Source organism: Trichosurus vulpecula, chromosome 7, assembly GCF_011100635.1.
Source record: "Trichosurus vulpecula isolate mTriVul1 chromosome 7, mTriVul1.pri, whole genome shotgun sequence".
Taxonomy (NCBI): domain Eukaryota; kingdom Metazoa; phylum Chordata; class Mammalia; order Diprotodontia; family Phalangeridae; genus Trichosurus; species Trichosurus vulpecula.
The window spans coordinates 37,594,842-37,619,869 of NC_050579.1; the positions used below are offsets into that span (position 1 = coordinate 37,594,842).

At 42.5% G+C, this 25,028-nt stretch overlaps 1 protein-coding gene across 1 annotated transcript in view; it reads left to right on the forward strand.

Annotated features, from left to right (window-relative positions):
• NF1 (neurofibromin 1) overlaps positions 1-25,028 on the forward strand; it is a 239,706-nt gene that overhangs the window by 77,310 nt on the left and 137,368 nt on the right. Inside the window, exons 12-16 of the mRNA XM_036766465.1 lie at positions 2,226-2,357; positions 8,255-8,389; positions 14,234-14,347; positions 20,472-20,551; positions 21,260-21,383. Coding sequence (XP_036622360.1) covers positions 2,226-2,357; positions 8,255-8,389; positions 14,234-14,347; positions 20,472-20,551; positions 21,260-21,383 — 585 coding nt within the window. The remainder of the gene's footprint in view (positions 1-2,225; positions 2,358-8,254; positions 8,390-14,233; positions 14,348-20,471; positions 20,552-21,259; positions 21,384-25,028) is intronic.

The window sequence follows — 25,028 nt, forward strand, 5'->3', positions numbered from 1 at the left end:
AGGAAGAGGGGGCAGGGCAGGAGTGGAGTGGGGGAGGTGAGGGACTTGTGAGATTGCCTCTGTCTTCTTAACAAACCACCAGGCTAAGTGGGTGATTCATCATCGGTTTGGAGGCCCTCTGGTCCAACTCACTTCTGAGGCCTAGGGAGGTTGTGTGACTTGCCCAAGGGTGCAAAGTAGGTAGCAGAGACAGTTGCCTGATTCCAGATCCGGAAGTTCACCCTAACGTACCCCACTGTCCTCCACAGTAAGAGCAGGGCTGAGGTGGGAGGTGGGACTTTGAGCTGCGGGACCTCCTGCAGGATATCCAGTGCTGGAGAAGAGGTGGTCTTCTCGTAGCTACAGACCCAAGTTGTCCCCATAGGACTTTTACTTCCTAAGTGGTATGGGCACAGTATTTGAGATGTGCGCATACAGCCAAGAATGGGTTTCCAAGGACATGTCTAAGCTATGGTTGACCAGATACATGACTGGAAATCTTTGCTGAACAATCAGTTATTTGGCATATCAAAGCCATAGCACCTTTAAAAACTTAGTGATTCCTGTAGGGTTTTATTATACAGAGACCACATCTCTAGACAACCTGATAGGGGAGCAATTTTTGGTCACCTGGCATCACGTGATAGCTAGCCTTTTGTGACCTTTATACTTTGAGCAATTTAATACAGTGTGCTTTAGAGAAAGGAAAAGCAAACAGAAGGAAGTTTGTCTGTTACTTTATCTCAATGTAATGCCCAGATTATCCAAATTTGAGGAAATCAGTCCTATTTTCAAACTGCAAAGTGTCCACTTGCTGCTTTGCTGGGAGTGAGCCACTTTATGGTTTACAGGTACCTGAAATGACTTAGCGGCAGGAATTTGTGCAGATAGTCATGTTGTCCAAAAATGTGTTTTTCCCTCTCACAGCTGCATAGTTCAGAATTGGCCTTAGATGTTTTTACTACTTAGGTAGGGTACAAGATCCAAGCCATGTAGGTACAGTAAATTGGGGAGGTTTTAAAAACTTAAAACTTGGTATTTTGTCTTTGTACATACATGTTTTTATCCAAAGAGTCAAAATCATTTAAAATACAATAACTCAATTGTCTGAACTTCTTGCTCCTCGTATAATAATATCTAGTGAGTCAAATAGTTGAAAAATATTAGCTATTAAGATGTGACTGGGCAGTTAACTTTGCCCTAGGAAAAGGAAGTGTAAATCTGGAGCCCGTATATTGTCCTTCATTCACTACTAGACTACTAACAATCTCCCATAGCAACACTCTCAAAATTTTTCATTACTTTTCAATAAATTGATAGGAACACCATGGAATATTTCTGTTTAAGTTGGATTTATTCTGTTTACTTCTTCCATGCTTCTGTAAACTTTGGATTTTGCAGTCTCATAATTAGTTTTTCATATACTAATGCTACATTTCTACATTTGTTTTGAAGTAAAATTAAAATGTAAACTTTTAAGTGAAATGGGAATTTTAAAAGCATTTTAAAATCCAAATGGAATGTTAAATTAGAATAGAATTGTGTTTAGTTTGGAATTTCCATTTAACAAAATATTTTGTTTGAACTAATTTAAGTGTTTGTTTATGGTGATTGTTAGTCTTTCATGTTTCTTGTCCATTTTTGCTTATACATTTAAAATCATGAATTTACTAATAATTTTATTTCATTTACTAACATTGTTGTAAATATCTTTGTTCTTATTTGGGGAATCTACACATAGCTGCTCCCCATATAACTGTAAAAGTATCGAACCACCGTAATTTATCTTAATCTATCACGATTTTTTAAAAGCTTTCATTAAGTAGCTTTAATTAGAACAAGGACTTAATTTATAGCATCTAAATCGTCAAGCTTTTCTCCTGTGTAATTGGATCACCTTCAGAATTAGCCCTCTAAGAGGCTGGTTAGTTTCCAGATTAGCTAGTCGTGGGGACATACAAACCTCACACATTGGGGTGAGCACTTTTTCTGCTTTTGTTTACAAATTGTTCTGTTTGTCTCAGGCTCTTGAGCACAATACAAAACATCTATAAATTAGTGGTGGAAGGGCTTATTTGAAGACTGTGGAAATTACGGTGTGTTTTTTTGCATGGTCTCAGACAATTTTTGACATCTCTTTTAGCCTATGTGAGTGTAGAGCCAGCACAAATTACTTATTACATCAAACGATATATTTATTTTTGTACTGATACTTTTCCTTCCTTATGGTCTGGCTTTTTTTCTAGTCCGCCCTGGATTGGTGGCCCAAGATCGATGCTGTATATTGCCATTCTGTTGAACTCCGAAATATGTTTGGCGAAACCCTTCACAAGGCCGTGCAGGGCTGTGGGGCTCATGCTGCGATCCGAATGGCGCCGGTAAGATGAAGCCCCAGGTGGAGTGTGTCTCTCCCCTGGTCCGTGCCCTCCATTGCATTGTCAATGTCTTCATTCCATTCCCGCTGTTTATGTTCATCAGCTTGAGTCCCGAAGAGAAAACTAACTGACGGGCCCCAAACCCTTCACTGTGTGATGCCAATTGATGAAAAGTCCCTGTTACTTCGAAGGACTTAGAATCAAGGATCTTACATTATCTTTGTAGAGTACTATGTGTCATCTTGATGACTGACTAGGCCTCTTGACTGTAAATGCAGGCTGGCCTTAAATGTTATTTTATATTTTTGAGCCAGATTCTAGGTTATAGCGATTGCCCCATCATGCAGAATTTTGCCCACTGGGTCCAAAGTGTTTCTGTGTAGGGAAAAGAAGTAAAAATTTAAAGGCCAATATTTCTTTATCAAGATATTTGGTAAATTCCAAATACTCTTTGGTGGCTTCGTACTTTGAGGATTATTAATCGATAGGCACCGTTGGATATGAGGTTAGATTATGTTAAAGCTTAGGATTTTAAGACGGTGTCCTATGTACTAGCAAAGCCAAAACATAGACATGCAGCTTGGCTTTCCCCCTTAAAAAGGCATTTAAAATGTTTTGTTGGACAGTTGCAGAGTCATGTCACACACGTCCTTATTATCTGTGTCTAGGAAGGCTGTTTCTCCATAGCAACTCTCACATTGATTGGTGGTGCTTTGTTTTTTGCTTCTTATTTTCTGTTCTGATTGGCTGCTGTCGCTCACATGATCAGATGCCAGCCAGTCACTGTTTTGCGTGGCAGTGGGCTTCTGTGGCTGTAAGTATGACCCACTGTGACTACCACAGAAAAGTCCCCGTCTTGTTGACGGCTCTGTGTGGAGTGACCGCTCCAGTCCTACCATCTCATGTGGCACATAGAGCATGTCCTCACTCGTGTTTGCTGTAGTCATTTGGTTGCTTCCTTTTTGCCATGCTTTGTTTTCCAGAATTCTCATAACCAAAAAAACTGGTGATTTTACGTAATCATAGCTCATCTTTATCCAGTTGTCGATGTTTGTCAGGGGTTCCTGAAGTCTACACTCTGCATGTTCAGATAGCAACATTTGTGCTAACAATTATAGTTTGGAATTGTGTCTAGGTGTGCTAAAATTCTAGCAAAGAGAGTAACAACATGAGTTTTTCATTATTATAGATTTTTAAACATACTAAAAAAAATCTAAACTAGAGATTTAATGTATTACTATAGACTTAACACTGAAATAGTTTGTAGTTCATTTTTTAAGTGGCAAAAGTTTTAAAAGTTGAAAAAGAAATTCCCCTCCAGTTACAACTTTAGAGGTAAGTGCCTAGAGGCCCACTTGGGCTTTGTATTTTTCTTTTCTTTTTTAAGTTTTAAAGATTTCCTAGGAAGTGATCTTTCCTTGGGTCAGTTAAGCTTCTCATGGGATGTTTCTTCCATTCTAATGCCTGGACTCTCTACTCTAAGTTTGGTCCTTGTTGAGGGGGAGGTGTGGTCTTCAAATTAGGAGTTGGATTATGATTTGTTTTCAACTCTTCAGTTATTTTTGGCAATTCCAGCCTGAATCCCCACTAAAATCAGATGTGTCTGTTTCTCCTCTTTTGAATAAGGACAACACTGACCATCTCTATTCTAGATTTAGAATTTATTCAAGTTCTTGAGACATGAACTGGTAGCCAGGGGAAGTTGCCGATTGCAGATTATTTGTAAGTAGAGCGGGACTAGAGCAGAATTTTCCTCCTGGGTTTTTTGCTCGTGGTTATTTTTGGAAAATTTTTGTCATCTGTAGAAGTAATTTCCTAAAACTGTGTGTGTGTGTGTGTGTGTGTGTGTGTGTGTGTGTGTGTGTGTGTGTTGGAATGTTTGCAGGTAGAAGACCAAATTTTGGCTAATTCTTCCATCTGGGAGGAGAGCTGGTCAAGGTCTTTAAGGGCCTCTTTAGGCCATCTCAGAACATCTCTGGTCAGGGTTGAATGTGATCATAGGCCGTCTAGTCTACCCTACCCTCCCATTGAAAGTGAGAATTCTTTCTAGGAAGTCTTTAATAGCTCTTCAGAAACCTCTGCTTAATGTTTCCATGCATATGCCATTCTTAAGTGTCAGGAAATTCTTAACGTCATTGATCCCAAACCCGCTTTCCTGTCATTCCTCCCTATTGGACAGCAGCCTGCCCTCTGGAGTTGCACAGAAAGACTGTGCTCACTCGTCCCTGGGGGTTTGGAGACTACTGTTCGCTTCAAGTTAAATGCCCTGCCCCGTTCCTTGAACCATTTTCAAATGACGTCCTTGTAGGACACGGTTTCTAGATTCTTGACTAACCAGAGCACCTTGCATTTTGTCAATGCCCTTTGAGTATACCTGGGGGATAAAATGTGGCATCCAGTGCAGATGTCGTACTCTTGCTGTGCCCTTAAGGGACGCTATTTCCGCGATGTTAGTATCTAACGATAGCGTCAGTCTTATTTTCTCATGCTGATGTTGTGGTCACAGATACCCTCAATCTTTTTCCTATGCGCTGTTGCCTCTGTTTGCATGCATACTATTTGTACATTTCAAGTTTTGAAATGTATGACTTCCTCATCAATTTTGAGAGTTTTACCTTCTACCCATTATTGCTGGTTTAGCTCTCTGGGGCCAGACAGAATTAGTCTGATACCTTCGTCACATGGCGGCCCTTCAGATCCTTGGGCACGGCTACCAGGTTCCTGATGAGTCTTCTCTTCTACGGTCTGAGCATCCCCAGTTCTTTTAGCTGATCCCATGTATCATGTATACTAGGCCCTTCTCATCCCAATTGCCTTCCTCTGCATTCCTCTTTAAAACAGGTGCCCAGAACTGAGCCTGATGCTCGGGATGGCATCTGACTAGGGCCGAGTGCAAGGGGACTGTCACCTTCCTATGCCTGGAAGCTGTGTCGCTTTTAATCAGTAACTTTTGTGGCCACCAGATCACCCCGCTGACTCTAATATGAAGCTTGCGGTCCACTAAGAGCCCCAGATTTTTTTTAGGAGAGCTGCTGTCTTGCTACACAAGACTTTACATTTATCCCGATTGAATTTCATCGTTTATTCAGCTCAGTACTCTAATGTGTCAAAATCCTTTTGTTTCTCCACTTTGTCATCCACTGTGCTAGCTGCCCCTCTGAGCTTTGTGTGATTTGCAAATTTAATGAGCATATCCTCTTTGCCTTTATGTCATTGATTAAAATGTTGCAGATCTTTGAGAGGCTTCACTGAATGCCTCTTGGTACTGAACCAACACCAATTACATCCAACCAGTTAGGAATCCATTTGATTGGAATAATCAACTTTCATTAAGCAGTGGCCTTAATAGAAGATAATGTGTTTGAATTTCTACATATGTACATATATATCTTTTCCTCATCTTGCATTTTGGAGGTGGGACCTCTGGCTGGCCTTCTATAGACCTCCATAATTTATTGACCTCCATAATTAAGCATATAACATGAAGCTAAATTATTTTTTCTTTATAAGAGAAGCCAAAACAGTTAATTTATGAATTACTAATTTTTTCTTACTATGTGCATTAACTATTGTTAGCCAAAGCACACATACAGATCAGCAGTGAATTTCCATTTAGATTTGTAACAGGAAGAACGGTTAATTAATTCATCAATTACTTTATTTTCGCTTGAAATAAATTGCTCTTTTCCTGTGAATATATGAACCCTCCCCCTTCTCCCCCCCTCAATCTTCACTCCTGTTCCTTTACTTCTTATCCCTTTGAGAGGAAAAAACAGACGGATGTGCATGGAAAGATAACGTTAATGAACCAGTTGCACTTAGTATTTATACATGCCAGACTTAGAGGAAAGAAATGAACCTTATACTGGGCCCAGCATAATAATCACTCTTTTAGGTGGTCTGTTATTTCCAGTAACTGACCACTTATAGCTGATAAATTGAAACTGGATTTCTGAACTGCATCTGAATTGCAGAAGTCTCGTGTCACACCAGGCAGCCAGTGCTCAGTCTTTTTTTTCATATTATGTGAGTAAAGAATGAAGAATTCCAATACTATTTATTTTGAGGTAAAAACAAAAGAGAATTCATTAATTTGCTTGTTAGCCTTATTTTGTTGCTTTTCCTGGGTAATGTCTATAGTAGAAAATAACAATTAGCAAGGAAGTTTGTTAATTGTTCTTTTGAGTATATGCTGTTCAGCAACTTTGCTAAAAATTTTTTCCACATTAATAATATGTTTTTCATGTCTTTATGTACTAATAGTAATGACTTAATAAAAATAATTTACAACTCATGTTTGTATAGTGCTTTAGTTTATAAAGAACATTCCTCACAACACCCAGGTAAGCCAGACAAGTAGCATCTTCATACCTCTAGGTCAAAAAGCTGAAACTCAAAGAAATGAAGTGATTGATTCATGGTCCCACAGCTGTTAAACGTTTGCACAGCCATTCAAGTCCAGGACTGTGATTCTGACTTCTTGAGAAGAAATACAAAACTTGTCCAATTCAGCCTTAGTTAGCAAGTTTCAAGGGTATGTGGAGGAGGCCAGACCTTTTCACTGGAGGCTTACTTTGGAGCGTAGACCTAGTAACAAGTGCCATTGATGCATTTTTGAGCTCTTCTTCCTCTGCAATGACATATGCTCTCTCCTGCACATTTCTGTCTATGCGTGTCTATCTATGTGTGTATGTGTGTGGGTGCGTATGTAGGAAACAGAGGAGGAATTAGATACCTTTCCTTTGCTATACCATAAGAACTGTTAGTAATCTTATGCATAAATATAAATACATTTCCTAAGCTTCATACATTGTGAAATGGCTATCATGCCTATAGACACACACTTTTGTATATTTACATTTGTAAAGATGTGTCATTTCCGGTGTTGTCAGTATGGATACATAGAAATTTGAGAACCCATATTTACACATTTTTTAGTTATACTATTTACAAATAGTTGTTTTTGTTGAGTGAATGGAAAAAGTAAATGAACTGAGTAGAAGGAGAAAGATGGCATTTCTAAATTATAATTATTGAATTTTAGATACAAGAATGTCCTTATTATTTTTTTTTTACCCAATCACAAAATAGTGAACTTTGGAAAATAGTGCTCATGCTTCTTTGCATTGGAAACGCAATCTCCCTCAGAATTCTTTCTGCTTTTTTTCAGTAATACCTGGTCATGTTTCTAATGAAATAGATATTATTCACTTTTAAGAGGTGGAATAACATTAAAGCACAAAGCAACAATATCAAGGAGAAACTATCTTAAAACTGCAAAGTAGTTAGAATACTTTTGAGAAAAAAAATTTTTAAGGAGAGGATATGGTGCCACTCTGCCATTAAAATATTGATTCAAACATTTCTTCTACGTATGATGCATGTCAATTTCCATTTTTATGCATATTACGTTTTTCTTTGCTAAAGAGGCTCCTTACCCGAATCCCGTTAGGCTCCAGTGGATTTTCATAGTTTTGGGAAGTTACTTTTTACATTAATCAATCTGATTGAGACTGGCAGGTAGAGTATGGGTATGTGTGTGTGTTTATGTGTGTGTGCGTGTTTGTGTGTGTGTACGTGTGTGTGTGCGTGTTTGTGTGTGTACACGTGTGTGCCTTTGTGTGTGTGCTCGTGTGTGCATGTTTGTGTGTGTGTGTACGTGTGTGCTTGCGCGCGTGCACGCACCAAATCAGTTTTTCTAGTTTTTTTTTTAACTTAAGGAATTAAATTGTACATATAGATTATGCTGAAGTTTATGTTAAAAATATATTATCTGGTGTTAATAGCCCTAAGGTTGTGTTGCTCCATATTTTGTATGATGATCTTTCAAAAAAGTTGGATTGTTAATATCCTCTAAGTAAATAATAGATACTGACAGGATAATAATGTATTTTTCTTAGAGTCTTACATTTAAAGAAAAAATGACAAGCCTTAAATTTAAAGAAAAACCTACGGACTTGGAAACAAGAAGTTATAAATACCTCCTATTATCCATGGTGAAACTAATCCATGCAGATCCAAAGCTGTTGCTATGTGTAAGTAAACTTCTTTTGATGCTTGAAATTATTCCCATTAATGTAACTTGACAGAAACCCCATGTTCCTGAGAGATTACTGTTATCTAGAAAGGATTTTGACATTTCCTATTTACTATTTCAAATTGACTTTTTCCTTAAAAAAAGCAACTTACAGAGGATGATAACACAGTTTATCCCCTGGACTACTCATGCTTATTTCCTTAATTTCTAATGTGCTTTACAAGGGTGTCTACACTAATTTTGTAACTCTCATATTGTTAGCATACATCCGCCTATTTAACAAGGAGAATTCTAGGAGTGGATGGTAAGGGGGAGCGGCCATTGGGCACAGCTTGACATCTGCTGGGGAAAATTGGGGGAAGGTTCAATATTGCATATTTGCATAGTGGGTTAAATCTCCTGTCAGTCTCCTCCTATTTTTTGTTTCTGTCTCTGTAATTGTCAGGGAGATGTGGAAGAAGGGAAAGGAGAGTGGGAGTAAGGGTGTGTGCTTACTGAGGTTCGGGGGGAGGAGCACTAGATTTGGAGTTGGGTCTGTGTTCACCTGCTCTGCTCTTCCATTTGCTTCCTTGTCTAAGTCACTTCAGTCAATCCACAAGCATTTATGAAGAGCCTACTGTGTGTCAGGTGCTGTCTACACAAAGACAGTGGCTACAACTCATTCTTGTCTAGTGCCTTAGTTTATGAGAGCTTCACTCACAACACCCAAGTAAGTTCTACAAGTAGTAGCATCCTCCTTTACCTAGCTAAGAACATGGCAGCTCAGAGGTGAAGTGGCCTGCTCCCAAGAAGCTTCCATTCCACTGGGGAAAGACAACTCATCCATAGTGAGGTAGAGATGAACTGGAGAACAGACAGGTGATTTGGCAGAAGGCACCATTGCGCTGGTTCTCCCAGGCTTTTTGTTCACAGGCCAGCATTCCCTGCCACTCTGAAGGTGTCTCTGAACAGCACTAGGAGATAAATCAGCCTTTTGTTGACTTCTTTGTGAGTCCAAGGTTTGATGTGTTTTGAGCTTAGTGCAAATGTATGATAAGCAAGTTTTATTTATTTTTTGAATAGGATATTTGTATCATGTATGCAGGTTAAGTCTAATTTATATCAGTCAGTCTTCATGCATTTTATTTTGTCTGCAGAACCTCAACATCCAGAGTTTCTCAGTACATGTACTAGGACCACCAAAGCACTGCCCAGACAGCTGTAGGGCATGCTTCATGCAGGGTGGGGCTGGGGATTCTAAGAAGGGGCAGTGACAGCAGTGCCTCCCCACCATGCATTGGGCCAGTGCGAAGCCATGGAGGTGGAAGAAGATGAGTGAGGAGGGCAGTTTGGCAGGACCAGAGAGCATAGACCAAGGAAGAATGTGTGTGAGGACACTGGGAAGGGACCTTGAGGGTAGGCCTGTTACGGAGGACTTGCAAGGGCCCAAGAGAAGTTTTCATTTGATTCAGCAGAGTTGAAGTAATGCGGTAGCTGAACTGATTTATGTGTGGAGGGTGGACAGAGCCAGAAGGGCCCTGAGCCAGGGGGCTAGTTAACTTTTGCCATAGTCCAGGTGAGAATGGATGAGGGCTTGACTTGGGGTAGTTGTGTGAGTGGGTCTTTATTTCCTCATTAGTAAAACCAAGAAACTGGACCAGATGACCTCAGAGGGCCCTGTAGGTCCAGTCTAGATACCTAAAGTAGGAAGGCCCCAGCCAGTTAGAACCTCAGATCAAAGCACATCCTCCCCCTAATGTAATGGAGAACATGAAGTGTTGCAGTTCACCTTTGGCCCATTCTTTGTTCTTATTGAAATCCCTGTCCCAGTCTTAGTCCCGTAATTAACCAGTTATTGCCTCTACCTTCAAATTCCTTTCCCCTTTGTTCTCGTTTCTCACCTCTTCCAGGTGTCTGGCCTTGGATTACTCCATCCTCTACACTCCTTTGCTTTTGCTGAATGGAGGCTGTCATACTGTCTGTTGACTCGATACACTATTAATTTCTGTTATCTATCTCTAGCTGGGCCCTCACTGCAGCAAGGCAGTCCTTTTATTCCTCCTTTATCAATACCCTATCTCATTTCCCACAGAAACTACTTCATTCTGTACCTTCACTTCTTTCTTAGAGCCTCTTACAGTCCCCTTATATTCAGACAAAGTTGACAAAATTGAGACCGTTTGCTTCTCTTGAATGAATAAAATGAATGAAAAAACATGCATTAAGTACTTAACACACACATTCTGGGCATGCAAATAGAAATGTCAAGAGAATCTCCTCTTCCCCAGGAACTCGCTCCTTCACTGAGGGCACCAGCACATCCTAGAAAGTTCAGCTCTAGGGCATATGGAAAGGCCCAGAATCCTCATGGTGCAGGGGGTTGAAGGAAGGAAGGTGCTGAGAAGTCATGATGGTCCTGGGGGAACAGAGGGACTCTAGGTGTTCCTTGTCCCTCTTTCATCTCCTCCAGCACATCAGGCTGCCCTCTTAGTCATCCCCCATCTTCTCACCATTCCTTAGTCTCTTCTCTTCTGTTTGGCTTTTCCCTATCACCTTCAAACAGGCCCAAGTCCTGTCCTGTGTCCCCCCCCGCCCCCCAACCACCTGCCTTTTTTTTTTAAGCCAATCAGTTTTAAGTGACTGACCAGGGTCACACGGCTAGTGTCTGACTCAGGTCACTCCCTGGCCTGTGCTCCATCCACAGGGCCACCTAGCTGCCACTCTCCCTTTAAAAAAAAAAAAACCCTCTCAGCCCTGCCATCCTCTCAAGCTCTCATCCTATGTCTTTCTTCCCTTTCTCAGGCAGACTCCTTAAAAAACCTGCAACTCTTAGGAATCTAACTTTTGGTTTCATCATGTACCTCAGACTGCTCCGAAAGGACCAATCATCTCTTTTTCAAACATATTTTCACATTAGTCATGTTGTAAAGAAGAATTAGAACCAATGGGAGGAACAACAAGAAAGAAGAAACAAACAAAAATTGGATCCTCATTCAGACTCCATGGTTCTGTCTCTGGATGTGGACAGCATTGTCCATCACGAGTCTTTTGGAGTTGTCTCGGATCCTTGCATTGCTGAGATGAGCTAGGTGTGTCAGAGCTGGTCATCGCACAGTGTGGCTGCTACTGTGCGCAGTGTTCTCCACTCAGCATCAGTCTGTGTAACCAATCATCTCTTAACTGTCAAACCAGTGGTGTTTTTCCGTCATCAGTCTTCGCTTCCCTGCAGTATTCTTGATTGTCCTCTCCTCCTTGTTAACTATTTCCTCTGGTTTTTTGTTGACACTTCCTCTCTTCTGGTTCTCCTCCTCCCTCTCCAACTCTCATGAGTCTCTCCTTTGCTGCACTGTCATCTGGATCATGTGCCCCTAAATCTGGGGTCTCTAGGGCTCTGACTGTCTCCATTCCTCCAGATGCTCTCTTGTGATGTCCCTCCCAGTTCCCAGGAGTTCACCTCTCAGCTTCATTCACATCACTCCTGTCTGTCTGTCTGTCTGTCTATCTGTTTATCTGGTCTCAGTCATTTCAAACTGGATGCCCCGGAGACGTCTCCAGCCTGTGAGATCCATCCAGCCTGCTCTGCTGAACCTCTCTCTCCAAGTAGGGGGACCCTTTGCTAGCCTCATGGAACTAGCTAATGCTAGTTATTGGAAAATCAGCGCATACAGTGGAGTCTGGCCCCTTCTCTGCTGTCCCCTCCTTGGTGGCACATTCCTGGCAACTAATTATCTTCATTCGGACACGTGCTTGTGTGCAGTCCTCTGAGTACTGAGTAATGGGTGGCATTTTTCTGCCTGCCATTCAGTTTCACAGAAGGGAGCCACACTCCCTGGTGCTTAGAGGTATGTGAGTGCTCCTGTTGGAGTATTTGAAGAAGTAAGAATTAAGTGCCTATGGGACTGTTAGAGCTCAACCTTGAAGATACTATCTTTGCTGCCATCTAGTGGATAAGCATCTATATGAACTGGAAGTTTGACAGCTGCAAATCCATTCAAAGAGTGTACGTTTTGTTATAAAGACTTGGGAAGAGTTTACATTTTAGATACTTATTGCCGGATTTAAATGAATTTGGGAAGAAGGCCAGCTTGAATTACTGAAAAGTTGACATCACTGCCTCCAGACTCATGTACACCACCAGAAAAGAAAAAAAGAGCAGGCTTTATCTGTCCTGACTTATTTATTCATTATATGTATGTGTACCTTTGCATGACTAATGATGCTCATTATAAAACTTGGGCAAAAACAGAAACTAAAGAGGGATAAGATAAAGATAAAATAATATTTGATCCTAGGCAGAAGAGAGCCCCTGGAATTTATCAGGTAGGATGATGTGGTCAGGCTCGTGCTTTAGGAACGTCTCTTTGGCAGTCTGGAGGATGGAGTGGACAGAGGAGAGACATTGGAGGAAGGGAGAACAGTTTTTACTGGAGACTCGTGATGGTCTAGGGGAGAGGTGAAGGCCTGTCCTAGGGCATTGCCAGAGAAGGGGATGGATGCCCAACAGATGTGGAGGTAGACATGCCAAGCTTTCCCAGTTATTGGATTTCTGTGGAGTGAGGGAAAGTGAAGGAATCAAGGAGAATGCCAGCATTATAAACCTGGGCCTGGAAGGGTGGTTGTACCTTCTTCGGATAGGGTGACGTTCGGAAGAGGGTAGAAAGAGGGGGAGTTGTAACCAGTTCATTTCTGCTGTAGCATAGGTTACTCTCTGGCTACTGCCTCAGAGAGCAGAGCCTCACCCGTTCTGGGTTCCTGTTTCACCCAAGAGATGTAAGGAGGTGAGCTGGCAGGTGAGGGGGGATGCCTCGGAGCCTTCTGCCTGCATAGCTGCTAGTTGGTACCTAGGTCAGGTTTGGTTTAGGCATAACTATCCTGAGGGGCTCACACAAAAGTCTCCCTGTAGGAGAGGGCACTTGGTTGGTGTGTGAGAGTGGCATTTAAGGCACAGGACACTTGTATTGGAGGTGAGCCTGTGGTTGACTAGTGGGAGGAGGGCCGCATCAGACCTATCTTCCTACTCCTCCCATTGGTTTGTCACACACTCCTTAAGTTTCAGGTTGCTGCCCCTACTTTGGAGAGTACTGATCTGGGTTTTCTCTTTTTAAAGTCATGTTACTTTTAGGATAACTAGAAATAGACTTAATACTGTCGCCTTCTTGGCATCTTTGACAGGACTACTTATTAAAGTACTTTGAGAGAGTGGCTTGTGATTGGCAAATCAAAGGAGATTTAGCTTCTACGGAAAATGTAGAATTCTGATTGGTGTACATCTAAATGAGCATCTGAAGTTACTGAAAAAAAATGTTTTTTTTCCTCAAGTAGCTAAAGCTTAAATCTTTGAGACCTTTTAACATTATTAATTTGTCTGTTAGACTCCTTTTGTAGCTGAAACGTGGTATTGTAGTGGGTACAATAAGGTAGGGGACCTTAATTCTAGTACTGCTGCTAATTTCAGAGCCTCAGTGTTTCTGTGAAATTCTGGGTGTGGGATGGGATGGGAGGGGAGGGTTCTGGAGGTTGGGATAACTTTCTAAAGTTGGGGATTTTTTCCTTTTTCTATGATTCTATAGTGCATTTCAATCTTATCTTTGTTGTAGTTACAAATTCTAAATTAATAAAGTGTGAATTAGAAGCTTATCTTTCCACTAGAATTGTTAAGTAATTTAGAAATACTCCATTATTCTTCATAAAATCATAAAAACAGTTTTTCATTAACACTTGGAGCACATTCACTTTCCTAAATGAAACTCTGAAGGTGGCTCATATTTATAGTTAGGTTTTTACCAAGTGTAGATGAATACAAGTAGGGAAACTCTACCAGGTGTTATGAAGGGGAATTAAAACTTTGCCTTGTTGTTTGCAGAATCCAAGAAAACAAGGGCCTGAAACTCAGGGGAGTACGGCAGAATTAATCACAGGCCTTGTGCAGCTTGTCCCCCAGTCCAGCATGCCGGAGATAGCCCAGGAAGCGATGGAGGTAAGAACAACCCAGCCCTGGGGGTCCCACTGAGCTTCTGATGGAGAGGCTGTCTGGGCTCAGTTTTGGGGCTTCGTGGTGGGTGTCTTTGCCTCATGGTAGGAGTTGGTTGTGATAGGTTTGAAAATGTCAATGAAGGCATCTGACTCTGGCTTGTTTTAAGAGGGTAAGGATGCTCTCCCTTTAGCTTTTATAAAACTTGCCACTGCTGATGCTTAGAAAAATAAGGAAATCTTAAGTCTAATTCACTTTTTAAATGTATTGATTACCAGGGCCTTTAGGTAGAGCAGTTTTAAAACCAAGTTATCAATAACACCTTATGGTGCCCTTACACAATGAATGTTGATGCCAGCCCTGCTTTTGAATGAGCTGACGAGACATGCTGACCATCAAGAGTCTCTGCTTGTCCTGTCTGTCTTTGACGGAGCTTCTCTGAAACAGACTGGAGAGTCTTGTCTTTCACTCTGGTAGGGGGCATTTTTTGTAACTTCCATAATTACAAAACACAGGCCAAAATTGGAATGTAAAAAGGGCAAGATAAAGCTGAACTAATGTTGGATCCTGGAGTCCCTAGGGAGCCACTCAGGGTCACTGAGCTGGGGGCGTGGCATGGTCAGAGCCGCACTTCAGGAGGATGGATTGAAGAGAGGAGAGAGACTTGGGGGAGGGGGACTCTTTGAACTGCTCAGCACTTGGTCATTCTCTTTCATTTTGACTGTAGAGTGGCACCTTTTGGACCCAAGTTTCATTTACTTCATAAGAGTCTCTAGTTACTTGAGTCTAAAAGTTTGGTGTCCTCTTTGGTTTGTCTTGGTTATTTCTTTCTTTCATATTCACTTAGCCATCAGCAGTTTGCCCTTGAAGATTTCCTAGTGTTTAACCCTTCCTTGGCACTTGCCCCTACTCTTCCAGCCTGTGGTCATGGCTACAGTAGGCACACTTCGTAACTAGAGGAGCCTCCTCCTCCTCCTGAGTCTTCCTGACTCTGATCCGCCATCTCGTCTTCTCCTTTGTGGTGTATTGGGAAGAGACCTGGTCTTGGAACGACGAGCTAGCCAAGTTCCCATCCCAGCCTCGTCACTGACTAGCTGTGTGGCCTTGGGCCGGCCACACTTCCTTCTTGGCTAAAATGGCCACAGTCATGGATGCACCAAGCAGCTCCGAGGGCTCTTGTGAGGAAGGTGCTTTGTAGACATTTAGGCCCTCTGATTGGTGTCACAGCCAAAGTCCCGCCTGCCCTTCCAGGCTGTCCAGAAGCTGTGTTTTCATCCTTCTCTGCCCCCACATACAGAGCATGCTCTGTCTGACCTGGGGCTGGTGCTGGATGTGCCCTGCACTGCTGCCGTCCTTCCTGCCCCATCTCTGGAATGTCCCCCCACCCCGACCACCCCCCCCATGCTGTCCAGATCATCCTTATCGCTAAAGGGCTGCCCCTTCACAGCTGCGGTTCTCTCCTTGTCCTCCTGGTTGAGCCCAGCACTCTTGGGACAGAGAGGGCCACATAGATGAGCATTGGATGGGGTTTGGTTTGGGGCTCTCTTTCATGCTATCTATCTTACACTGAGGCTCAGATCCTAGCGATTATCTCTGATTCAGCTTTCAGGAATGTTCAGTTGATTCTATATTCTTCTTCTTCTCATCCATTGCTCATTGAGAATTTGTAGCATGAGTTTGGAAATTCCTAGCTGACTCCCTGTATTTATCAACTATAGGACACTGGGCACTGGGCAGAGGGATTCTGTCTGGCAGGTAATACTTCAGTTGGTTTCGTATTTCCAGATGACATGGAATTATTTGGGAAGAGGAATTAAAATTAAATCCTGAAAGCACCCTAATATTTCCATAAGGGGACCCTTGACACTCAGAAACGCATGCTGAGCAGAGGCAAACTAGTCTCTTAAGGCCATCAAGTTGGTCCTGAGGTGCTGCTCTAGGTCCCTGGTTCTGAGCAGCACTCCATCTTCCCTGACATCCTGCTTCTCACCGGAAGGGAGCACAAAAGGACATTTGTCTGATGCTATTGGAGTGGCCTCCTGACCTCCCATCAGTGGCTCATCTACTGGCTAGGTCATCGAACCTCCTTGGGCCTTGGCTTCCTCCTGGGCACGATTGGCGCCGACAGCCCCTCCTAGCCCAACATCTCCTATGCTATGTTCATTCAGCCCGCCCTGATCCCGAACCTGCCTGCTGGGTGCTGCTCTGGGAAGGAGGCGCAGCAGGAGGAAGGCAGAAATGGAACGGGCTCTACCCTCAAGCTGATGCCCGTGGGAATAAATAAATGCAGTCTAGAAAGTGTGAGATGCTTCCTGTGGGCAGAGCCCTGTGGGAAGTGCTGAGGATACACATAGACAAGGCTTTATTTCTGAAGACACAGAGGTGTCAGGAGGGGCTGGGAGCACTGGACTTGAGTTGGAAGGCCCTGTGGGCACCCCAGTCTACTCTCTGAACCCCAGTGTCTTCATTTCTAATTGATTCGAGGACCAAAGGAAGTTCTCTAAAGCACTTGGTGATGGTAACGGGCTGTCTGATTGGGAGCTGCTTTTCTCACTTAGCACCATCACCATTCCCCAGCGTCTGAGTCTGACCACTGCTGCGCCAGAGCTGACATGGGGCTCCTTTCTAGCTGGGTGGCCTGGGAAGCGATAATGCATATCAGTAATAGCCATGCTCTGCCCATTCAGGCACTCTGTTTATTCTTCCTGCTTATCGATACAGTTAAAATTCTAGTTCCTAAAGGTTTTGAGATATAGTCCTCAGAATCTAGAGTTTTTAAAGGGGGCTTGAATTAGGACACGTTGGTGAAGCCTGCAATTTTGGTGGTTCGTTCCGATAATCAGAAAGGTTCTGGTTAACTCTCTAAATTGCAATTCAAGAAATGAAAGTTTAATATGATTCCCTGAAAGTAACACAATCAATTCCTTTTAAGAGAGCTGAATTTTATACTTCTGAACATCTAAAATCCAGAACTTCTGGGGTCACATAAAAGAGTCACAGGATTTAGGGCAGGAAGTGTCCCTGGGATCATCTGATTAGATTGATATTTGACAGCTGAGGAACCCTGGACCTAGAGTGCCTGTGGCACACCGTGGCAAGTGGAGACTCACACTCATGTCCTTTGAGAATGTCAGCAACTGTGGATTTTAATCAAGGAATTTGCTTATTTGTTTTTATTTTATGTTATATATTACTTATTTTTTTCAAAACAAGTTTTGTTTTGATGTGTTTTGGCTTTTTTGTAGCAGGCATTTAAAAAATTAATCTGTCACTCCCTGTTGGTCACCCCCCTGTACCATTGCACCAAAAAATAAAAATTAGTAAAGCCTGCAGTATGTAACTGCATGGTTTGGCAAAACAAATCACCAAACGTGAGAGGATTGGACCCCGAATTGAGTAAGACGAAGAAGTGAATACGATCGCTTTGGGGGATTACACAGGTGTTGTCCCCCTGGAGCGCATCATTTGCCTTGTGAGAGTCCCTATTCTTCTGATTGTGTTTTATTGCTCCAAATCATGGAAGACCACAGTCTTTGAGGAGTGAGCCTTTGGGGTCATGGAAGGAGAGTAGGGTGGGGGGAAGGAGAAGAGGGAAGGGGGGAGGAAGCTGGGAGGGAGGAGGAGGGGAGGAAACCTGGGGGGACGAGGAGAGGAGGAGATTTGGGATCATCTTATTTCTCAACAAAAGGACAGGCTGAGTAACTTGGTTTGTTTGTTAGCAGCTCTGCTATTAATAATCATTGATTGTTGTCTTTACCATATTTTGTGACGTATTCCATGGAAGACACCCTCTTAAAGGAGAGCCCTCAAGGGCTACGAAAATGCCCGCGAGAACTAGAGTGTTTATATGAGTCATGAAAGCCCCAAATCGTCCAATTGAAGGGGACTCGATGATGTTGTTAGGGGAGCGATAGGATCTGAAAAGATGTGTGCCCATCCTATGCTAAGAGTGCGGGAACAGCAGCCCCTATGACCCCTGGTTCTCAGCATCATGACCAGAGCACTTGAGGCTGGCCCCAGCACTTTAGGTGGACCCTCCTCCTGGCCCTCCCGCTTAGGGAAGGTCACAGGCAGGAGCTGCAGAACAGACTTAATAAGAAGATAAGACAGTGAAGGAATGAGTGACCAGAATGGTCTTGGATGGATGGCATGCTACATATCTGGAGTCAGCACCTACGTGAGGGGGGTGCAGTGTAGGAGCTTTGGTTTGGAGGGTTAGAATTTTAAATTTTTAGTTAAAAGACTGTTTCAGGACTTTTTTGGATATGAAATTACCATGAAAGGAAGCATGGGGGAGGGGATAGAGTGAGTGCTGGCCTCAGAATTGTGAAGATCTGGGTTCAGATTCTGCCCCTGCTCACACTGGCTGTGTGACCTTAGGCAAGTCACTTAACCCTCAGTTTTTCTTCTCTTCTCAGTGGTTGAGCCTGGGAGCTTGGAATACTTTTGCTTCCCATCCATTTCCAGAATGTGTTCAAGAATTCTGGAATCCCTTCATGCAACCATGATCTCTTGGCTTTTCATCCACCCTATGCCTTTCCTTCCACACTATGACCTCCAAGCCTTTGATCTCTCAGTTCAATGCTAGGCCATCTCTCCTGCCCCAGCTACTCTCTCCTTCCCTCTCCACCTTGTTCCTTCAGTGAAGCAATTCAGCTCTACACTGTCCTCCTCTCTTTAATCCTGACCCCCTTATCAGATCCCCAATTACACCCAGCCAAGCCTCTCCTTGGATCAATTCCCACCATTTCTTGCCTTTGCTCCTGCATGGGTGAAGAAAACCCTACGATTCTGACTAGGCCCCTACAGATCGATGCTACCCAGCCTCCCCTGGATCCTCATTGCTGCTAGGCAATCCTGTGCTGCCTCCCCATCTCACCATCCCCCTCTTCACATTGGCTCTTCAGACTTCTTCATCCCTCCTCAAACCTCTTTTACCTCCCCCTCCCCACCCTCTCAGTTTAGAACCTCGTCTCATATTGTACAGAAAAAATGGAGGCCACTCTCTGTGAGCTACCTCACCTCCCATGACTCAGGCCTTCTGCTACGCTCTCCTCCTCCATCCCTGGCTCCCATGACAAAGTGCCCTGCTCCTCACCAAAGCTACCCTCTACTTGTTCAAGTGATCCCATCCCATCCCGTCTTCTCCATCAGATATCTGTCATCCCCGCTCTTCCCCTTACTTTCAGTCTCTCTCTGTCTACTGGATCACCCCCTGCTGCCTACAGACACATCCATATGTCCCATCCTGACATCCCTCACTTGATCCTTCTGTCCCAATCAGCAGTATTCACAAAGCAGGGCTATCATGGGGCTGGTACAAAAGAAGTGACTTGTACAGTCCCTGTCTGCCTAGCTCCATCCTTCTTTGGAGTGGTGATTCTCAGCTTTCTCCCCAGGGGCCCCCAAGGGACCTTTCTGAACAGGGGGTAGGAATAGTGTCACAGTGGCTCCTCCCTGCAGACAGCCTCAGAGTTGCCTAGAGCACTGAAGGCGGTCACACAGCCTTCATATAGGAGGCAGTACTCGAACCCAGGGTTCATTGGCTCTGAGGCATCTTCTCCGCCCGTTGTAACACATCATGTCTCTTTAGAAACGGCAGGAAAAGATCTTGTTTGAAAATAGCAAGTATCTTATAGTCTGCTTCTTAGCAAAGCCGCGATCTCAAGGATAAATATTCTGTACAGGACAAAGTCTCGATCTCCCCCCCACCCCTACCCTTTTTAGTCCCTTCCAAAATACTCTCTTGTTCCAGAGGTTTTCTAGCAGGCGAGACAGCATCTGCCTCCTTGGCAGACCTGGGGATCTGACCACTCCTCTGTCTCTGTACAAATGAGCAGCTTTCCCTCACAGTTACTCTCTTGTTAGTGGGAAGAAGGTCATAGTCTTTGGAAACATTTAGCTCTTCAGTAAAACGGTGCCAGTTTTTGTTCTGAAATCAGCCAACAGTCAGCATGAGTTTCTTAAGCTGTCAGTGTGTGCCAGGCACAATGCTTAGTAAGACTCTGGGTACAGAGAGAGCATCTATAGAATGACCTTTATTCTGTCCAAGGGAGACATTTGAAAGCCTCATGTGCTGCTGCTTTTCTTTGCTTAAAGCACTAGTGAAATACTCTTATCTTTAATTTAGGCTTTGCTGGTTCTTCATCAGTTGGATAGCATTGATTTATGGAATCCAGATTCGCCAATAGAAACATTCTGGGAGATTAGGTATGTCCATTTTAATCTTTATCACCTTTCTCATAGCCTTTTAAAATTCCAGCTCTGTAGAGTCATACATAGTTAAACATGAAACTTGTATGCCCATAACATGTACAATGCCTACCTAGCTAGCCTGTTTCGGGTTCGAGTCTTTAAACAATCTTGTAATTTTCAAAAGTATCCTAATGTAACAACAATCTTGGACAGTGAAGAGTTCGTATCAAAGACTTTTCAGTTTATTAGCTTAAGGTTTCTGAGAAGGCAAATTATACAGATGATAACCCATGTGATACGAAAGAGATGAAATTATTTAAACGGGGCATGAAGGCAACATACTATAGGTAAATCTGACTTATAGGGCAGTGTATTCAAGCATGACCTACAAATCAGGCCTTATAGGATGACTTAGCTTATCGATGGATGAATTAAAAAGCTACATAGATTGTTTCTGGTAATGAGGTCTGCTTAAAGTTCTTTAAAATGAAGAATGGACATGAGGTTCATTGGCGAGGTATTGCGGGAAAAAAATTTAAGTTCTAACCTGTAAGACACTGTCATCATTATTTGATTGGTACCCTGCTAAACTTTTATCAAACCTGACAAAAATAATCCAAGTCATTAAAAACTACATCATAGGAAAATTCTGTCATTCATTGTTCATTGTGTCTATATTGGAGGATTGCTCTGCTTCTGCTGATCACCTTCATTTTGTTTCAGCTCACAAATGCTTTTTTATATCTGTAAAAAGCTAACTACCCATCAGATGCTTAGCAGTACAGAAATTCTCAAATGGTTGCGGGAAATTTTGATCTGTAGGAACAAATATCTTCTTAAAAATAAGGTAAGTTTCATTTGGAAGGAAAAAAATGCATAAAATTTCGAGGGAATTCATGAAAAATCAGTAGTAGTGAAGATGGGGAAGAGAAATTATAGGACTCAGACTATATTAGAAGGCTGTAATAATCAAAAAGTCAGATTAAATCTTTGGGACAGACTGGGTAAAGAATAAAATAAGGTGAATCCAGTGGCCGATAGAACTGAGAACAGAAGATACTTGGGGAAGACCTCCCTCTTTGGCACGAACTCCTGGGGATGCTGGAAAGTAGGCTGTCTGAAATCAGGTCATGTCAGGCATTCTTAACCTTCCTTCTGTCATGGCACACTTCAATGAAGTCTGGAGCCTTTCTCAGATTCAGGTTTTAAAATGTAAAACATAAAATACCAGGGTTTGCAAAGGAAACCAATTCTTTCGAAATAGTTATAAAAACATTAAGAAAAAAATTGCCAGATACCGTGTTAAGAGCCCCTGCTCTGGGGTGAGAATCCTAACCAAACGAGGAAGAGGTGAGCATTAAATAGGTCATTTAGGCTGCGTGAAATCAAGGGGAGCTGTTGATTAGGAAAAAATGGTTAAATCAATTATCTCTGATCAAGGGCTGTTGGCTAAGGTGAGGCAGCTAACACGAGTCTGTAAGGCCTAGAGCTATTACCGGGAATAAGAAACCAAAGAATATGAACAGACTTTTCAAAAGAAGAATTTCAAACTATCAGACACTATATAAAAAATTCCTTCAGATCCGTAGTCAGAGATTTTTCTCTGAAGTTTTACTTCCTACCTAGTACGTTGGCAAAGATGACAGAATGTAAGAATGATCAATCTTGGAGGGCTCCTGGAAGGATAGGCCCACAGTGTTGTTGAAAGGTGAAATAAAGACACAGAAGGACACAGAAAGAAGTTCAACAGGGGACTCCGAGACACAGGGCAGCTTTGTTACTATTGTGTGAAATTTAATTAGATGAAGAAAGATGTCTGTAACAAGATTACAATTTCATAAGCAGTCACCTTTTTTGGGTCTTTGTATATTAAATCTTCATTTTTGTTAATACTTAAATTCATAATTTTAAAAAGACAGCACACTAATACACCTTAAAGCTGTGAATTTGTGTCTTCCGGAAGGCAGTTTAGAACCATGCCTAGGAAATGCCCAGAGTGTTCACACCTTTTTAAGATCAGATGCGTAGCAGTACAGAAAGGTAGGGGTGTGTGTGTGTGTGTGTGTGTGTGTAAATACACACACTCATACACATTGCAAGGCATATATGTATGTATTTGTGAATGTATGTACACACACACACACACACACGCAAGAAGAACAAAAATCTCAAGATCACATATACGCCAGATTATTTATAGCAGTTCTTCTTGTACTAGTGAAGAACTGGAAACAAAGTAGATGTCCAGAATTTGCAGAAAAGCTAAAGAAATTGAGGTTCTTGAATGTGCTAGAATATGACTGTGCTGTAAGAAATGGTCATCATGAACTCTAGAGAAGCTTGAGAAGACATGACCTGACGTAGTGGGGAGTAGACAGAACCAAGAAAACCTGGATGTACCATGACTAACCCAGTGAAAATGGAAAGAATAAAAAAGAATGAAACTGAATGCTGTATAATTATATTGACCAAGTTTGACTCGAAGAAAAGATGGAAAAATATACCTTCCTCCCTTCATTAGAGAGATGGGAGACTGGAACATTGCATATGTTGTCACATTCAATTGATGTATTAATTTGGCAGAAATGCTTTTAAATTTTTTTCTTTTTTATTTCATACAAGGGATGATTCTCTGGGTAGAGAGGGACATATTTATAAATAAAGCTGATGCAAAAATAACATTTAAAGTGTTTTTAAAAAGGTAAGTCAATGCAGGTTTAAAGGTGGGGAAAAAACCTTTACATTTTCTAGTTCTGTTAAGGAGGTTTAAAAAAAAATCTCCTCAGCATTGTGTAATTTTTGATGATCTCCTTTTCCTAGGTTGTGAGTCATACAGCTGCATAATTATCCCTCAAATTTGGGTCCTAGACCAGGGGTGGGGATGTCATGCCAGGCAATATTTATAAAGGCCTAGGAGCAAGGGAATTGGGTCCCTCCTGCAACCCAGAGTGAGTGTCGTGAGCTGGTACTACTTTTCAAGTTACCATGATAAAATATATACGAATTATATGAACAAAAGGAGGTTTTATAGTTTCAGATGAAATTGCATTGAAAATACTGTATGTCATAGTGAAAATGTTAAGTTTAATGGTGACCTGGAGCCTGGCATTTACCTTATGGCATCATGTTGTCCTTCTGTTAGCCTCCAGCCATATTTATAGCTAGACTGTCCAGTGCAGCAGCTGTCCATCCTCTTTTTGGGCCTCATGTCCCTCAGATGTCTTCTTTTGCCATCTCTTCCTCTGCCCCCATCTTGCATGCACAGGTGGCTTTTCTCCAGGCCGAGCCCTTTCCACGATCCCATTCCTACTGGTCCAGCAGATTGTCCCCTCTACCATCTCTCCTCTCTGACTTATCTTCAATTTCTGCCTGGTTTCTTGATGATTCCCTTCTTCTTACTAACACAAAGCTCTCACTTTTTCTCACCATCCCTACTCCCTGTCATCTTCTATCCTCTGTCTCCTGTCTAAGCTCACCCAAAGCATCATAATTTACAGTTGGTGCTTCCACTTTCTCTCACATTTGTCTTCTAAACCTTCTGCAATCTGGCTTCCAACTCTTGATTCCAAAGTTACCAGTGATTTCTTAATAACCAAATCTAATGGGCTCTTTCTTAGTGTCGATTTTCTTGACCTCTCTGCAGACTTTGACATGGTTAACCCCTCTCTTCTCCTGGTTACACACTCCTCTCTGGACTTTTGCTTGCCTGCCTGTCCGATAGCTCCTTCTCAGTTTTTTTGACTGGATCTTCCTCCAGGTCCTAACCACTCACTTTGGGTGTTCTCTAAGACTGTGTCCTGGGCCACCTTCTCCTTTTCCTTTATACTGTCTTGCTTTGTGATCTCATCTGCTCTCTTGGGTTCAATTTCTAGCCCCACATGGCCTTCTACCTTTTGGATGTCTCAGACTGAATGCCATCAGGCATCTCAGGCTATGTGTAAAATAACTCATTCTTTTCCCCATGCCTTCCTTTCTCCCTAACCTTCCTGTTACATTCTCCTAGTCCTCCATGTTCACACCTTTAGTGGAATCCTCAACTCTTCACTGGTGCTCACACGCTTATCCAATCTGTTACCAACTCTTGTACTTTCTACCTTCACCACATCCCCTTCTTTCCACCCACAGATCCCTGGTGCAGGCCCTCCTCATCTCACCCCTGGAGCATTTCAGGTTTCTTTACTTCAGATTTCACCCCAATCCAGCCTACTCCACTCAGCTGCCAAAGTGATTTTTCTAAGGCACAGGCCTGGCCCTATCCCCCCTGACCCTTTCCCTCTCCTTCCACTCCATTCATCACCACATATCACACACACACACATCACTCATACACACACAAACACACAGACTCACTCTCTATCTGTCTCCCCCCACCCCCCTTTCTTACCTCTCCTTCTTCCTCTCCCTCCCTCCCCCAATATTACCTCCAGGACCAAATATAAAATCCAGTTGACACCTAGCTGATTGACAAAAGCTGGAATAATCTATGTTAGAG